This window comes from Asterias amurensis, chromosome 1 (genome assembly GCF_032118995.1).
Source record: "Asterias amurensis chromosome 1, ASM3211899v1".
NCBI lineage: Eukaryota > Metazoa > Echinodermata > Asteroidea > Forcipulatida > Asteriidae > Asterias > Asterias amurensis.
Window position 1 is genome coordinate 12,223,401 of NC_092648.1, and position 19,046 is coordinate 12,242,446.

General features: G+C 37.9%; 1 protein-coding gene across 4 annotated transcripts in view; it reads right to left on the minus strand.

Annotated features, from left to right (window-relative positions):
- The window catches only part of LOC139945802 (uncharacterized), a 54,354-nt gene extending 36,440 nt beyond the window's left edge, over positions 1 to 17,914 (minus strand). For 2 of the 4 annotated variants that reach the window (XM_071943262.1, XM_071943244.1), the window contains exons 1-3: positions 17,747 to 17,914; positions 10,379 to 10,424; positions 6,534 to 6,843 (exon numbers count right to left, since the gene is read on the minus strand). In XM_071943262.1, the coding sequence (XP_071799363.1) occupies positions 6,534 to 6,843; positions 10,379 to 10,392 (324 nt within the window). In that variant the 5' untranslated portion in view covers positions 10,393 to 10,424; positions 17,747 to 17,914. Of the gene's footprint in view, positions 1 to 6,533; positions 6,844 to 10,378; positions 10,425 to 14,905; positions 14,959 to 17,746 lie in introns of those variants that run through there. The other 2 variants (XM_071943252.1, XM_071943272.1) reach the window with 2 other exon arrangements.
- Positions 17,915 to 19,046: the final 1,132 nt, after the last annotated feature.

Genomic DNA, 19,046 nt, shown 5'->3' on the forward strand with positions numbered 1-19,046 from the left:
TTTTGGAAAATGTCTAGACTTATTTAGAAACAAGTCTCTGGTTTTGGAAAATGTCTCTCGACACTTGCAGATGAGTCTACTTCCAGAAATAGTGATGTACATATATGTGTGTAAAATGTATTCAGGGCTGGATTTCACACAGAGCCAAGATTCATCCATGAGTTGTCAGCATGTATTCCATTGTAAGTTGTGTTGTGACATCACACTTTGCTTAGCAAGTGAGATTAATCGGCACTTAAGATCATTCGTAGCTCTTGTGAAATATACCTCCAGACCCTCATAACTACGTACATATTTACGTGATGTACAATGTACTTGTACACACAATTAAATTTAATTAACTTTTTGGGAGTTCGACTACACTTGCTTTACTAGTAATGTGCAGAAACACTTGCTGAGTGGATAAGAGCACCGAACTCAAGCTCTGGTGTTACCGATCAGCATTGTGCGTTTTCCAGTCCCAGTTGTGACACTTGTGTGTCAGCAACACAAACCTGCGAGCATTTGGTGCTACGTATGCCACATTGGTATTGTGTATAGAGGACTACGCTTAATGTGATATAACAGGACTGCCACACCATCATCATAATGCTAGGAGCTGAAGTTGAATCAAGAAGGGCAAACTGATTAATTTGTACAAGGCAGAATGCCTCAGGACGGCGGAAATTCAATAAGAGCATGAAGGGAGATATATATGCAACATTGATTTAATAGCCTCGTACAACGTGCCAACACCCTCCAGATATATTCAGTCGTACTCGTACATGTGTACCGCGTAATGGCTGTAGGATTCTCTGTATCATACTATGCACTACACCTGTACGTGTATAGTATTTTTACTTAAAGGCAGTGGACACTACTGGTAATTACTCAAAACAATTGTTACCATAAAACCTTAATACTTGGTAACGAGTAATGTGGAGAGGTTGATAGTATAAAACTTTGTGAGAAACGCCTCCCTCTGAAGTGACGTAGTTTTCGAGAAAGAAGTAATTTTCCGGGAATTTGATTTTGAGACCTCACAGACTTGAGAATTTGAGGTCCCGCAATCAAGCATATGAAAGCACACAACTTTGTGTGACAAGGGTGTGTTTTCATCTTATTATCTCGCAACTTCGACGACCAATTGAGTTCAAATTTTCACAGGTTGGTTATTTTGTGCATATGTTGAGGTACACCAAGTGAGAAGACAAGTCTTTGACAATGACCAACAGTGTCTAGCATTTTTAAAGGGTTTTGATACCTTTTGTAGATCAAGTGTTTGGCCGTCACATGAATCCCTACGCACTGTGAATAAAGATGACTAATGTAATTTGATTTACAGAAGTTTCAGCTTCATTAGTCGTCAATTTGTTTGAAGAAAAAAAAAAAATCACAGAGCAATGTTTTTAGCAAAGTGGCAAAAATACCACTGTTGGTAATACATTGTAAATTCTAAAATAATTTTCGCCTCCTGAGACGAAAATTATTTTCGTGACTCTGAAAAGTAATAAGCAAGCAATATTATTTCAAAGGAAGCTTTGTACATGTACCATCATTATCTTCAAACTGTGTAAGTTTAATCTAAATCTGTAGACATTGTGTTTTGTGTCGTACAAAAAGTACCCGGACCCTTTAATTGGATAGTCCATATCTCTTTCAGTCGCAACAAATACATTTGATGTCAATCTGCTGATGGATTCAATGGCCCTTGCTCTAGGATTCAATGCAGTGTACAATAATAAATTGAATTGTCAATCCTCAAAGATTTTGACTGATCATGTTCTGTTGATGTGTGTACAAACTGTTTTCTATCATCAAATTGTTTTTTTTATTCACTCGCTCACTCTGAAAAAGTCATGATTGATGTTCAGAGTACGCCTTAAAGGCAGTGGACACTATTGGTAATTACTCAAAATAATTATTAGCATAAAACCTTTCTTGGTGACGAGTAATGGGGAGAGGTTGATGGTATAAAACATTGGAAATTGCCAAAGACCAGTCCTCTCACTTGGTGTACCTCAACATATGCAAAAAATAACAAACCTGTGAAAATTTGAGCCCAAATGGTCGTCGAAGTTGAAAGATAATAATGAAAGAAAAAACACCCTTGTCACACGAAGTTGTGTGCTTTCAGATGCTTGATTTCGAGACCTCAAAATCTAATTTTGAGGCCTCAAAATCAAATTCGTGGAAAATTACTTCTTTCTCAAAAAACTACGTTACTTTAGAGGGAGCCGTTTCTCACACTGTTTGAAACTCTCAACAGCTCCCCATTACTCGTTACCAAGTAAGGTTTTGTGGTGATAATTATTTTGAGTATTTACCAATCCAGCGCCTTTAACAGTGTCTGTCAATGTATAAGGTTGCAATGTTTTATGCAATGAAGTGTTCCTCTAATGTGTTTATATTAAGTACACAGCCTCTTGTGTACTTCTTGTCTATTACCTGATCAAGTACAATCAATTATACATTGATCCTTTGGTATCAGTAGTCTGCAGAGTGTACATGTACTGTGTATAATCGTACAATGACTCTGACTTCACTGCAAATACTGAACCAGTACTTGCTTGTCTTGTAAGTATATAGGTATAAGGGCCGGATAGATCGGTTCAATATTGCTACCCTGTACATGTAGTTTTCTTAAAGGGTTTGGGTACTTTTTGTATGACACAAATCACAACGTCCACAGGTTAACATTAGACTTACACGGTTTGAAGATTTATAGTACAAAGCATCCCTTAAAATATTACTTGCTAAGTTGCTGTAGTTGTTAAGTAATGAGTAAAACAACATCACAAAAATAATTTTGTGTCACAATACGAGAACTATTTTAGGGTATATTTTATGCAACTCTCCTGAAAACATTGCTCTGTGATTTTCACTTTTTTTTTTCTCTCAAAAACTTGAAGCTTAAAGGAACACGTTGCCTTGGATCGGTCGAGTTGGTCTTTGAAAAGCGTTTGTAACCGTTTGTTATAAAATGCATATGGGATAGAAAGCTGTTGTAAAAGTAGAATACAACGATCCACACAAACGTGCCTCGAAATTGCACGGTTTTCCTTTTACCTCGTCGACTAACTCGGTCGGCCATTTATGGGAGTCAAATTTTTGACTCCCATAAATGGCCGACCGTGTTAGTTCGCACAGTAAAAGGAAAACCACACAATCATTGTATTCTACTTTTAAAACATCTTTCCAACCATATGCATTTTATTTTAAAAAAACGGTTACAAACGCTTTTTATAGATCAACTCATCCGATCCAAGGCAACGTGTTCCTTTAAACTGCTACAGGTAAACTACATACATTACAAACATCTTCATTCGCAGTGTGTAGGGATTCATGCCACGGTCAAAAACTTGATCTACAAAAAAGGTATGGAAACCCTTTAAGAGTTTTAGTCACAGAGAGTGAAACCTTAACCTAAGTAAACACACATGAAACCATTAGAGCCCCTGTGTTATGAAGGACCCAGTGATAGCATCTAGTGAATCCATCATTGAAGGAGTACAGCTGATGGACTCCATATGATGTCAGTCTGGGACTCTGTACATTATGTAGAAGCTGTCAAAAGCTGTCTACATCTTGTAGAAGGATTGGTGAAGAAAGTCAACAGGAGAAAGATTGTCACTTCCATGCACCAATGTAAAATAGTACAATGTATGAGTTGAATCAAAAAATGTAAAATGAATGAGTTCAAATAGAGACAGAAAAAGATCAAAGCAAGTTTTTTTGGAGAAAGCATCTACGCACGAATATATGTACGCGTGAACATGTACATGAGTTCAAACAGAGAAAGAAAAAGATCAAACCCATTTTTTAAGGATTTACCGATTTGTGTATAAATTCAGGCTTTAGTTGGGAGTGGTTGTAAATGTACGCCTACAGTACAATGTACACGATGGGTTTACATTTGTACATTTCTGTTTACACGTACAGTTCAAAGTCAACCATTTCAGAGTGATGTGTATTTGAACCTTCGTTAATAAAAAAGACTTCAAATTTTAATTTCTGCGCCTTGAACACCCAGCAGGGTGGATACGTGCGCATTACAAGTCTTATTATTATAATTAATATTTAGACATTCTGCGCATTCAGACATTGCATTGATTGTAGTCAGTGTACCATCAGCAGATAACAGGTGAAAGTCAAGGCTTACGTGTACATAAAGATTTGTGTAGTGTACATGTAGGTCACACAGTTTGCCATTAGCCCTCTCTAGACCAATCCAAAACTAAGGCAGATTGTAATTATATGTATGTTATCAATGACTGCAGGTGGCATCAAATGATCATGGACAGAGTGCAATACAGCACTCCTGCACAACCAGTGGACTTGATTATCTACATGATGCTGCAATACATACAGTTGACTCTCGTTATAGAGAGCACAGATACGAGGTTCTGCTTATAAATAGTACATTCTTAAGTCCTGAATCTCATTTCTACCTTTTGTTTCTTTGCTTCGTTCCTGTTGTGAAGAGGTAATTTGGCAAGTCCCAGTGACCTTGTTAGATTATAAGGAAAGTCGATTGTACACAAGTAATAATAATAATAAGACTTGTAATACACACGTATCCAAACTGCAGGGTGTTCAAGGCGCAGCAAAAACAATTAAAACAAACAAAACAAACAACAAAATTAGTCCTTGAAAACCTGTGACATAAGATAGGCCTAAGTTTTGAGAAGGGATTTAAAGGTTGTGGAAAAATACAAGATCTAATATCAATCTAATAAGTGGTAGAGACTTCCAGATGCATGGCGCAGCTGATGAAGAAGTGCCGATTTAAGACACTTCTTCAGTCTATGCCTACAATGCTTGTCAATCTTCAAGTGTACACAGTCGGACATACGAATAGGTCTCCATGTTACAACTTTTAAAACAGACTTTTCATCATTTTATTGATCCAATCCCAATGGATAACTCCCCATTGATTGTTGGATCTACATGTACTGTACATAACACAGACATGATATTTTGTCCTTGGGAAAAAGAGTAGAAACACTTTTGTGTAGAAGGACTGACCTGGGCCCAATTTCATAGAGCTGCTAAGCACAAAAATTTGCTTAGCATGAAATTTCTTCCTTGATAAAAAATAGGATTACCAGCCAAATGTCCATGTTCTTTCTCTAGGATTTAAGCAAACAACAGCTGAACACCAGTAACAAGCAATGTGCAACAAAAGTAAATTTGGTTGGTAAACCTGTTTTTACCAAGGAAGAAATTTCCTGCTAAGCAAATTTTTGTGCTTAGCAGCTCTATGAAATTGGGCCCTGTACAATGCAGCCAATGCCTACTTGTATACAGTCTCCCAAATCCAGAGACTTCTACTCCGCGGTAATAGAATATTTATAGCAAGACAAGTTCTCAAAAGAACATAATCTACCCAGCAAGTATACTACACCTGGTGCTACAGCAAACCAAATCTTATACATTGATACCTTGTCATGCAATGCCTCAAATCCCGTACACATTGTATAGGTTTTAACAGACTTTTCATGCTATATAATCACAGGTTTTCTAAGTTTTCAGAGGGCAAAATAATCCCAAATCAGGAAGAATATATAGTGCCTGATAACAGCATGTGCACTGACTGTACAGCCTCTTGACCCGATAAGGTCAAGAGTTTAGACAATAAATTGAGCTGAACGCAGGGGGTCTGTTTGCTGTTGTTCCAACTGCTCTACATGTGAGCTTGCTTGAACTATGCTTGAACAGTTCAAGAGTGAACTGTCTAGGGCTATGATTTCATGTATTAAAGGCAGTGGACACTGTTGGTAACTACTAAAAATAATTATTATCATTAAACCTTACTTGATTACGAGTAATGGGGAGAGGTTGATAGTATAAAACATTGTGAGAAACGGCTCCCTGTGAAGTAATGTAGTTTTCGAGAAACAAGTAATTTTCCACAAATTTGATTTTGAGACCTCAGATTTAGAATTTGAGGTCTCGAAATCAAGCATCTGAAAGCATACAACTTCGTGTGACAAGGGTGGTTTTCTTTTCTTTCATTATTACCTCGCGACTTCGACGACTGATTGAGCTTAAATTTTCACAGGTTTGTTATTTTATGCATATGTTGAGATACACCAACTGTGAAGACTAGTCTTTGACAATAACCAATAGTGTTGAGTGTCTTTAAGCGACTCCTAAAGGCAAAGTGGTTTTTGGAACTGTTCGATTGTTTTAATCCTATATACATGTAGACATACAACGTACATGTACAATAAATCTAACTTATTAACATTTCATTTCAAGAGGTGGTAGCGTTTTGAGATACACATGAATTCATTTTAAAATGTGAGGGTACATGTACAGTATACAAGAATGACCGTTGCGTATCTCATTTTGTTATTTTATGTACGCAAGAATTGTCTTCATGAAAAACTCAATGCATTTGAAAGTGTTTTGTATTTTTACTTGGAAGAAAGAATGTCAAGTGAGAAGCACACAGCACTGAGCACGTTCCACACAAATGCAAACCAAAAGCAAAGCAATACAAACTCAATCTGCCTTAAAAACATAAAATACCAGTGAATCAGACAAACCTTGACGGCAAAGTTACACGACCCCGCCCTGACCGACTTCTCATCTTGCTGCCATTGGTGAGGTTTACTGGCTGCCGGAACATGGGCGTGGTCCTTCCGACGGAAACTACTCCTTAGTTTCTTCATACTGAGGGAGCGACGGAGACGACTGTTGTGTTTAGTAGGGGGACTCGTAGTCGCGGGAGATTGAGATTGAGATGAGGATGAAGGCTCAGCCTCGGCACTAGTCGATGGTGAATCTGTTGCAGTCTGCTGTGGTGGATTCTTGCTGTATTTATGGTGTCCGTGAGACGAACCAAAGAAAAAATTCCTGCAGGTTTTAAAAATAAATTGAGTTAGTAACATTAGTTGCTGGTTTTTTTTTTCCAGTTGGAACGTGAGCTTCGAGTACAATTTGATTCCCCTCGTCTCATTCTTGCAGGACACATGACCTTGATCTTTAACAGAGTCAACGCAACGCACTCACTTTTCATGAGATTCACATAAAACACGTTTTATTGCCTTTCAAATTATTTAAAAGTCAACCTTAAAAACCTTCCTCAAAGGTTAACTATATACTTTTTCATCCCTTAGCGCCAGAGATTCTGAAATTTGTCCGTGCCCACAGACAGAATTGATACTTTGGAACTGGCAGAGTAATTTACTTTTTGAGAATGTCGTAGCAAATAAATTTGTATACAGTACAAAGCACTGAGATCTGTTTATCTCTTTCGAGAAAACATGAGCTGCATTCACCGTGAATTGCAAAAGCCTGGCCATCTGCATTCTCTGACAGCCCGCCATGGTATTGCTGGAAACTCAGATCAGTCGGACTTACCTCCCATTGAGCCAAATACAATGTGAACAATGGTGGCAGCCTATATCGATCTCACGTAATCCTTGTTTATACAAGGAAAGGACATACGTTTGGAATAGACCTTAAATGCACATGACGTCATTTCAGTAGGGCGCCCTCACCTAGAGGTAAAAATGAGGTTGTTCATTGGCCAGTACTGTGCACCGCGCGTACAAATCTGTGCGTTTTTCCTCTAAGATGGTGAATGGATGACGTCAATGCATAAGGTCTATCAGGCTTTAGACAACAACCTCTGGGAAAAGGTAGATTTTGAGCAAGAATTCCAGTAACCTCTGTCTCTCTTTGTGCTGGAGAAACAAAACATTGGACAGTGATTGCACTACATACATGTACCTGCAACCGTGTAATAAATGTATAAATGTTCCAGTCATCCGAGTTTCTACAACAGGGGGTGTATTTGTCATCTGATTTCTGGCACAATAAAAATTAGAGTGGGATATATGTCTCCCTGCGTTAACTGGTTAATTTTTTAAATGCAATGATGGACTGTAGTAGTTCATTATATTACATGAACATGGTGGTGCATTATCAAGTTAAATGTCATTCAAGTAAATGAATCCACGTGAACATGCCTACAAGAGGTTTGAAGAATAAAAGCTAGTTTTTAGTCGGTTAATAAAATGATTTGAGTTTGAGACAAGGTTTGAAGAAGTGAACTGAAAACTGAAAGGCATGCATGCAGAATCGAGAGTCAAAATGTGACAAACACGGTGAGTGCTACTTATTGTAATACTGTTAGTTTGTATGGTAATATTGGTGGTAACCACCTTGGAATGATCTATTATTGAAAAGTTCAATCATTTAAAGTGTCTTAAGAATAAAACAAGAGGTGTTTGGCTGAAGCCTGGACCCCCAAAGACAGATGGTACATGTAACTACAATGTAGGTAACATAATCCGGACTTAATTATATACAATAAGTAGTCAGTTTGAACGCAGTACTAAAGATACATGTATTCAGTAATTAGTACATGGTTATAAATTCACCAAAAAAGCTGTCAGTAACCTCCTACACACACACAAAGTTCAAACGCGGTCACTAAGCACTAGAAGCAAACAATGTATAAATTGCCATTAAGCAGACAACCTTCAAGTGGGGTATCCTTTTCATCTTCACGGAATACCAAGAAAGACAACGCCAATGTACACAGCATGAACACAGTATACCATGGTGAGTCCGAGTGTAATATTAATTGGAAGCACATTCATTGGATATCAATGGCCATATATTAAAATTGGTAGAGCACTGGCAGCATGGTAACATGGGAGGGGGGGGGGGTTGCTGCAGGCCTGATACTTCATAAAGGCAAGGAAGCCGATTGCCTCAATACCCCCTGGTTGTTGCCTGTGGTTCCCTTTGAAATGTTCCAGTAGTAATTTGCAAATTCCTTGTAGGGTGCGTTTTACCAAAGAGAAAATGCCTTGGTGCCCTTGCCCTTTCAATATTAACGAAACATACAGGCCTGGTGTTCGTCGTTACACAAGCGACAAATGGGACTGAGGACAAGTTCATCATTGAGCTGCTTACACTACATTATACAAAATACTGTGTATTACACTTCAGAGTAGTTCAAATTCGTAAAATACAAACATTTTAAAATACACTCCGAATCAGATACAGTATCCCAGTCCCCATCCCATCATACAACCTTCAATGGGTTGGCATGGTTGGCTTGTGCGTAAAGCGCTCACCTCTCACCAAGGTGACCCAGGCAGGCCGATTTGTATCATACATAAAGCCCTAAGTGTACACATTTTCTTTCTTTAAAAAAAAAAAATCAAGAGAAAACCGCTCCAGGTTGCACAGTGGGGAGACCAGTCCGAAGACCTTGTCAGCAGGTTTCGGTCAAACATCCCTACTACATGTATATATTTGGGTCCAGAATGCCCACAGTTTGAAAAATCCTGCAGAGAACCCTTCATATACGCTCTTGTTCTATGACCAGCAAAATGTTGGCAATCTTTGGACACTGTATCATTTTTAAATGGATACAGATGGCAAGAACAGTATGAAAGATTATGTGATGAGTGGCTGAGCGAAGAAACTGTTCTTCCCCAACCCTAGAATTTCTCCCTTGCCCATGATTAATTTCTTTAACAAAATATGATGTTAAATTTAGATGCTTACATGTGGATAAGTCAAGGGTTTATAGTAAATAGTGAGAATGAAAGTTGCCTTCAAAAGTGTTATGATAATAAACATGGTTTCACACCTTGTGCAGGAAACAGTTACTCCAATCATTGACAAGAAGCAGTTAACAATATTGTAGACCTCCAATCCATCAGAGTTTATATTTCCTGTGGTTGTTATTCTTCTCTTTGGTACAGTTTACACATGTACTATACTGTATTAATGTGCAGTGCAAAGTGACACGGCCAAAGGTTTTGAATGGTAGTCTCTAGCTTAGTAATAGTTGTGTCAGTTGCCATTACATGTACGTACGTGTAGATGACAAACTTGGCAGCTTAAGAGTAATGTAGGGTGCGTTCGATTAGCTTCTCTGGGTCGAACCCCGGTCTGCCCCCAGTGAGTTCGAACAGCTTTGGAGTCATTCCAGGGGCTCACCCGGGCCAGCCCCCAGTGCCCTGCTTGTGGAGTGGGTCACTTGGGGCTGGCCCGAGGTGCATGACGTCACCACGAGAGGGCGAGTGTGATCGTTCGATTACCTCTTGTCAGAATGTCGGGGTCGACACAGGGAAGCTAATCGAAAGCACCCATAGTAATTGTGTGTTACTGTAGTATGATGTTAATAATCAGTAAAGTGAACTGTCAGTGTACATCTTGAACCTTAAATGAATTTATTAGTCGAATGTAAACATACATTATTAAAGTACCACCAACAGCAGTCATGCAGTGGTCATGAAATGTTACAAAAGTTAGTTTGAATTGTGTCAAGTTAATGTGGAAACTCAGACCTGATTGTTAAATAATACTTGTTCAACCTGTCATTCTCCAATGCAAGCAAGGCCCAGGCAGAAGGTTTACTTACTTGAGTCGACCCATAATGGTAGCAGCTCTGGTCCTTGACTACTCTCCTGTGGAGTTGGGCAAGCCAATCAAAAATCAGCCAACAAAGTTCAGTAAACACTCATAAAACAAAGGAATAATTGCAGCACAAAACCTGTGTAGAGCACACCTTCTAATGATTTAAACTGTGATCAATTGCGAGAAAATATGCTTACAGTACATGTACACATTGGATTTGTGTGTGTTTATTTAGAAACGTATTGCTTGTTCAATACGCATATTTACAAACCCTCATCTGGTTATTTGGTTCACTGAATCTGACTGGTAGGTTCCCCCATACAAAATAACACACATTCCAGAGCAGTCAGAGCGTGGGCTTGTCTTGAGTAAGAATAAGCTGTCACCACTTTTCTAAAAAGGGGTGTTCCAGTGGCGACGCAAAAATGGGGTGACATTTTGACAGCACTAAATCTGTTCTATTGATCAAAATACTTGCTAAGCATCTAATATAAACTACTTACGCAAAACTGTAGTACAACTCCTCTATTAACGCATTATGTAAATGGCAGTCATTTTACAAACCAAACAAATTGCATTAAGTTTCTATTTTATAACTTTCAATTTTCATCCTCTAACATTATGGAACTGCTCTGACAGTAAACACCAGTGGGTCCCCTAGAGGGTGGCACCACAACCATGGAGGAAGTTTGAATACTAACTAGTGATGTGTGTAATACATAGCGGCGTTAAGTGTCGCCTAAAGCTTGCTGAATATTAAATACAGTATCGATTGTAATTACTCCATTTGATTTACAGTGTTCTCCGAAACCACCCCACCGAGGAAAGCCAATTCACAATCTGCAGTTTTACATTATAATATGAAACTGCAAACAAAACTATGGGGAATACAATCTACACGAAGCAAGCACCGGAAAAATACAGATATTTATAACAAAATGGAACCCAGGTTTGTAAAAGTGGAATTCAATTTCCTTCTCTGAATTCTTCTTCAAGGGACGACCAAAATTGATGAAACTTATTCTTTCCTGTGGCTGTTTATATCACAATTGATTATGAAAAGGCAAAGGGAATACACCACAAAGGAAACTGGGTAAATTGTAACTCAATTTGGGGGTGAACAAAGAAAAAACAGACAAGAATAGGATTTGAACACTGTGTAGTTACTCAAAAATAGCATACAATTTATGTACTTGGTAATATGCAACGAAGAGCTGTTGATGTACATGATGTAGTATAAACTATTGTGAGAAACGACTCTATACTCTGAAGTACATGTAACATAGTTTATTAGCTCTGAAGTACATTATGTAACATAGTTTTTTAGAAAGAGGTAATACCCCATGTAAAATACATATTTTAATCTGAGAAAGACTTCAGGCCTGACGCCTTTCTCAGGCATCTAAAAGCACATCAATTTGGGCACGTTTTTTTCTTTCATTTTATTTTCTTGCAACTTCGATGACCAATTGAGCTCAAATGTTCACAGATTTGTTATTCTATGGACTATGTTTGGATACCAAGTGAGAATACTGGTCTTTGACAATTACCAAATGTGTCCAGTCATGCCATTGCTTTTATACGTATATCCAACTACCCATGAAACATTTGTGTTGACTCTGTCCATATAATGTACCCTAATCTCATTCACCTTAATGCACATTCTGAGGTAACCCCCAGTCTGGTAAGTTTGTGATAATAGAGACACATTTAATCTTTGTTGACATTCATGATGAAGAATGTAACCACAGATGCCCTGTGGGGTTTAGGGTTGGAGTATGGAGGAAGAGTTAGTCTACCTCCATGGTTGTAGTCTTTTACTGTATGGGTCGTAGTATGGAGGAAGCCTCCATGGTTGTACAGTACTTAGTGTCGTACAGCATGGTTATCTCAATGTACAAATACGTTTTACACAACCAAACTGTACTGCTGTGCCTATTTGCATCGACCCACTATTTATGCCAAGAATATTCACAAAAATGAATGCCCAAATTTCGTAGAGAGCATGCTTTAATGCAGACAATAAGTGCATTTAACAATTTTCCTGCAAAGCAATTTCGAGAAAAGATCTAAACTTTTTTATAATGATTTTCTGAATGGCCCCCTAGTTATCAAACCTGCTTGTAAAATTGTGTGCTGTAACATCTTTTTATACAGAAACAGTACTTGACATTATGATGGAAGAACTAGACATCGTAACTACGATGCATGGGTACAGTCCTTTTAGAAGATGGAGAGTAGAAGAAACTGCTTGATTAAGCCTGAGGAGAGCTCTTTGCATTCTCAAAAGCCAAACTTACCTCACACAGTTTGTCAATGCTTTTTAATGAATAAACACAATTTTCTAAACACCACACTGATCCATAAATCATGTCCTGATATGAATATAAAAAAATGTTTGTTTTTTAAAATTGTTTTTGGAAACCCATTTATTTTCCTAACTGTAGTGAATGAGTGCAGAAGAGTTGGCCGTATTCATAAACATAGCAATTGCTTTTTCTAGGCTTTTGCTTACATCTTTATAGTATACATGTATAAAGAGACAAGCAAAAGCCTAGAAAAAGCAATTGCTATTTTTTATGAATACGGCCCAGTGTGATTGTAGATAATGGAAGAGAGCGATTGCACTCGCACGTTCCTTTTGCGAGTGTTCCACCAGATGAGAGCTGAATGCAGTCAATTGTTGACACTAAATAAACTGTGCAAACTATAGCTATAAAAACCTTGCTTGACAATGACATCAATTCTTGTAATTGCACCCACATTGTTCATGTGAAAATGTAATATAAGGAGCTGTTAATATGTAATGAAATACTTGGTTTGTGGTGCACATCTGTAAACTACTGAACACTTCAACCGCAGGGAAACCCAAAGGCATCACGTAACAAACTCAATGACATTAACCATTAAGTCCCCAGATACACACTGTATGTTATGTGTTCAGTAGCCTATCTTATCGAATAATATTGCAAGGTATTCATTGTATTTTTATGAATGTTAATGTGATGTTTTCGCTTTTGTGTGTGGCATACTACAAAAACAGGGGATGACAGTATTTTGTCTGTGTGACAAAGACTATAGTATTTGGCTGCTGAGTACTGATCGAAACTAAGAACGTACATATGTAACATTGTTTTATTTTCTAAATTTAATTTTAATATTATCAATGATAAACATCAAGGGAAACTGACTGGGTAAATTTGATGTAACTTGGGATCGATCAAAGGAAATGTGACTAGAGTGGGACTTGAACCAACAACCTCCCAAATAACGTGCAAGCACTCTACCAATGGAGCAATAAAGCCCTATATGACTAATATGTTGGCGGACTTCTTATTTTGTTAAATCTCTGTACTGGGTGCCAGTCAGAAGCCATACAACCATTAGCTCTCAAGTAGCTAGGGATAACACCCTAGTTTCTGATACAACCTTCGGAAGCGACAGCCAGCGGATCACGGGAATGCAACTCCTCATTTAAGATCAACTACACTTGTAGTAATAAACCACTTAATTTTTCATTCTAATTTCTCCAACACTGCCTAGCTGGGAAAAAAATCATTGTAAAGGGGCCATTCATATTGTTTTTGTTCATGTATGATTCAGGCCTGAGAAGTGTAATTGGCAACACATTTTATACCAACATGCAATGACTGGATCCATGAACTTTTGTTGCATTGGTCCATGATAGGTGTGAAACTTCACATCCAGTAAAAACACTTACTGTCAATAAAAACAATACAACCACTGTGTGTAACACATTGTGTTCAATCATCGAGTGTCATTCTTCAGCTTTGACCTTCGTCTACTTCCAGGAATTGTCTGGTTTGTTTGGTCTGCTCAGGAAGAGCTGTGACCTTAGGGCAAGTTCTTGACACTTAAATTAAAGTTACTTTCTATTCTTGTCTCTAGAGCCCTTGAAAACAACCTTGAAACACTGATGAGTCATACATGTAAAAGTTTAAGTCAAAAAAAGGTTTAGACCAGTATGCTTGGTGATAATTACAATTATTATGATGCAAATCTTACAACATGTATACTACTCATTGTCAGTTTCAATTATAATCTGGCTTCTGGCAATGATTTAAGTGATCAGACGCGTCTATTTTGGTTTGGGCTTCATTCTTCCACCCGCCGATCGAGAAAGGAAACAAAATTGAAACTATGGAAAGCATGGCACAATACAATAGGTCTCAGATAACCCACTGGACCACTGGCCAGAGTCAATCCATTTTAACATTTGGGCCAGTAAAACACAACAGAACAAGTCTTTTAGAGTGAGTGGAGTGTTTTTCCAACTTCCAACTTTTAAAAACCTAAACCTCTCCATAAAAAAGAAGGCCTTATAGATGTATACTACTGTGTTTTTGTAATGCCCCAAGTAGGCCTGATCGCCCCCATGCCCCTGTTCATTGCCTTGGTGCCCCTTGAAGTACATGTAGTCCAGTAGAAATGTGCATTTTCCTTTTAAAAAAAAGTTGCCCATGTAAATTTACATTTGTAGTACAGTAGTTAAAGTGTAGAGCTACAATACCTGTCTTCTTATTGTAGATTGTCTTGAAATTAAAGCCCAGCAAATTTAGTCCGATCTTAAAACACAGCTCATTTAGAATACAGCTGGACCAAAGCATGAAACTTTCAGTTTTGAGGTGACTAGCAAATTGCTGAAATCACTGGACTTTGGCTGGTGGGCACCCGAGTAGGTATTTTTATCCTTACTGTTGACAGATAAGATGACAAAGGGTACAGGTATGGAAACTACATCATACTATAACACCATCATGAAGCTTATAATATGATTCACGCTGCTCTAAACTTGTTTTCATTTTGAACATCAACAGGAAAAACCCCTCTTCATGGTGACACTTCACTAAAGTATGCCAATGTACATGAGTCACACACTGTGAATAAGTGACAGTATTACAAGGCAGTAGACATGAGTGGGTAGATTTAGACCATATCACACCATGGTCCATGCCAATTTGAACAATGATAAGATCAATAGAATAAAATGACTCCACCCAAATAGAGTGTGTGTAATACATATTTCCATTGAAACGTGTTGTAAAAATAATGTGACGAAGAATGTATGCACAATACTCTAAGATCATACAACATGTAGGACAGCCACTGCAAGCATTTTCACCATGTTGACATTTCATTATGAAAACATACTGTATGGCTATACACTATGAATGTCTAGTACTTGTACTGCAATTGTCTGCATCAGTACGTTTTGTTCAATGCATATCCACCAGGCAGCACTGTGCATTAAATTTTAATTGACAGCACTATGCAATCATACTGTACTCAGACTAGTAGAGAGTGTGGACAAGTACACTAAAAAGTATTTACATTGTGGTTGTGTATGGCAGTTTTAATACAAATAATTTGTTTTAACGTTGTGCAATGCATAGAATGTAGGTCAATAAATAACACTTGGTTTTATTGTGTCTGTAAAAGGCAAGGATTTTCTGAAAAATACTAAGATTTTTGTGCACTAGTCACACTAGATACTTGCAATCATTTTTAAATGTGAAAATTTGGGGACCATCTTTTCTCTGTTATGTATTTCAAATGTTTAAAAACATAATTTTAACAAGCACAATTGTTTAACTTTTTGTAATGTACCGTAGGTAAGGACCCTAGTTTTATAAATAACTGCCTTTGTTCTAACAAAAAGAATTTAAATACAGTAGAATGCTGCCACAATGAATACCGAAATAACAAACATTGGCTATCATTGAAGAAAATGGGTAGCCCAGCTCACTCAGTCATTGCATTTATCATGATTTTGCCGCCTGCCGGCACCCTGACTTTCATTACAAAGATGGTGGCACCAAGCATGAAGTATCTGAATGCAATTTTTATGATTTTTTTTTTATATTCATTATTTTCAAATTGTCATTATACCATGACGAATTAATCATTTGGTAATCCCAATCAATGAATCATTATTAATTCCACAAAAGTATGGAACAGTGGTAAAGTTAAGCAATTTGTGGAGGATTATTTGCAATCAAAATGGTGGTGCGACTTGCTTGTACCCTTGTAGGCTTAAAACTTTGAAAACTTTGCGTTTTGTATTGTGATAGTGGAGGCTGTAATGGTGACTGTGATAAGACTATGGTGGGCATAACACTACATCCCAACAAGGTAGGGCTAGTTTGCCTTAGGCGCAGGTGTAGCACGACCACAATTGTCAACATTTCGAAAAAATATAGTTGATCAGTAGAAATACTCGTGGAGGTTCCTTCCGCTATCATCTCACTGAACCTCATCTCGACGTGACATGTCCAAACTTGAAACCTGAACATTCACATGTTTTTTTTTTCTAAAATCCGATCTTAGAATTGGAAAATTGGGCTCTATCCTATGTGTTCTTTGTTCTCTCATTCATTGAGTGATGCGCTGGTCCAGAAAATCCACTCTGCATAAAAAAAAACTTCAAAAAATCTTTTAAAAACTCTAAACATTTTTCAAAAAATCCTTGCCTTTTACAGACACAATAAAACCAACGGTTATCATGACCAGCATTTCACCAGCCCAATGGAAGGGCTCCGGACTCTACACCCAAATGTACAGGGGTTCGAATCATGGGTGTTCTTTTAATGCGCCTTGAACACCTAGCAGGGTGGATACGTCATATACGTGCGCATTACAAGTCTTATTATTATTAGTGTTACTATTATCTGATTACGCCACGCGAATTGCGTACTAGTTCACAATAACCAATGGTGCATGTGTAAAACCATGTACCGCTGGTTATCAGGGTTCAGAAACCAGCATTGCACACGGAAGACCAGTGTCCAGTGATCAAAACCAAAGCAGTCTATTTATTTGTTACCGGCAGAATATGGCGAAGAATTTTTTGTAGAGTGGACTTTGTGGACCAGCACAACGCTCAATTTGAGAGAACAAATTGAAAACTTTTTTTGATAGAGCCTAATAAAAAGCAAGATCCAAACCTGTAGGCATGTAATTGTAAGTATGAAGGACAACAAGTTTTGAATTGGATTTTGTACACTAGTCACTACATCATTCATATCATAGTCACAGTTTTCTCTACTTCTCCTCAGCTCAGTTTTTCATAAACCAACCAAGAAATGGTCAACAACAATAGTAAAAAGAACCTTCTTTACAATTTACTTAATTGTTACTTGTTCACAAGTCACATCTTTGAAACTACATCATACAATAACCCCAAAACCTTTCAAACCTGGCTCACCAAAGCAGCCAGTACACTCACTGTAAGGACACGGCGTTGTTACATGTACACAAGCCCACCCCCCATCAGTAACCTAAACACACGGTCCGATCTATTCCAAATTCTTTTTCAAACGATCGCCCTCAAAAAGGTAACACCAAAACTCACCCCTCCGATGACAATTCCCCAACAACGACTTAAATATCCTTGATAAATATCCACAGAACGTCTCAATAAATCGGACGAACAGACTTGTAGCCCACAGTGTCGATCAAAAACTGACTAATTTCACTGGTATTTATTGACAAATTCTCTCCATCAAACGTGTGTTCTGAACGCCGACAGTTATATATGAAGATGAAAAATAGCGTTTTGAAGCACGCCACCTACGGCGAAAAACCACCAACCATGGAAGAATGAATGACGTCCTTTATTTATTTTTTTTAAACTACCGACACTGGGTCGTTTTCGGTTTTAGTCTCTCGTTCCTTCTAGTTGTTATCACTAGAAAACATAAAGAAATTGTCTTTAGATAAATAACCGATGTCAATTTGACGTCATATTGAGACTCACGAGTCAAGGAAGCGAGTTTTCTTTAATTAAAGTAAGCGGCTTTGACCACAGAGCAAGGACTGACCGGCCGTGAAGGTTAAACGCACGCAGCTAGCCGCACATTGGTTTGTATTATATGCAAATTATCTTCTGAGAGTACAAAGTGTAAACGGGACACGTCATTGATCGAACGGTGATTCAAGGTTTTTACTCATGCCGTTATAATGCAATCATGTTTTTTGTTTAAACAGAGACAGCCCTAAAATAATAAATAAAACCTTTGTTATCATATATAACGGGTTATTAAGGGGACTCCCTTTTGAGTCATGAACCATTATTACCTTTGATAAGCCAACCAGCCGACTAGCCCAAGATGCAAATGGTCATTTCGCTAGTGGAGCAATTTCTTGCTCCAAGTTAGCATAAAATGGGCCCATGGTTGGCGTGGCACTTGGTGGTGGGGAGGGAGGGAGGGGGTATCGTTTTAACTAGCCATCCGGATAAACTTTTACATTAAAAAAATAACTTAAGTATAAATGTAGGCTACTGTATGTTTATCATCACTCTCTGTATCTATATTTGTTTAGTAATTTAGAGATTTATTAATTACGACACAAAATTACAGCACTCTATAAACAAACATTGGCCAACACACATCCTGTTTTCTTATATTGTGTTTTATTTGTTATTCATGTTTTATTCATTGTTTGACTGCTCAGAAAAACGTTGTTCTGATAATAATGACTTCATGCAATTCAGAAAGATAGGGATAGACCCTGCGACCTTTTAATCAGGAATTGACATGTTGCCATAATAGGTATTATTACTAGGGCATACTACCGATTGTACCATCCTGTTGACAATTCGTATAAGGGTCAATGCCATAATATTATTCTAGAAATTGTACTGTTTCCCT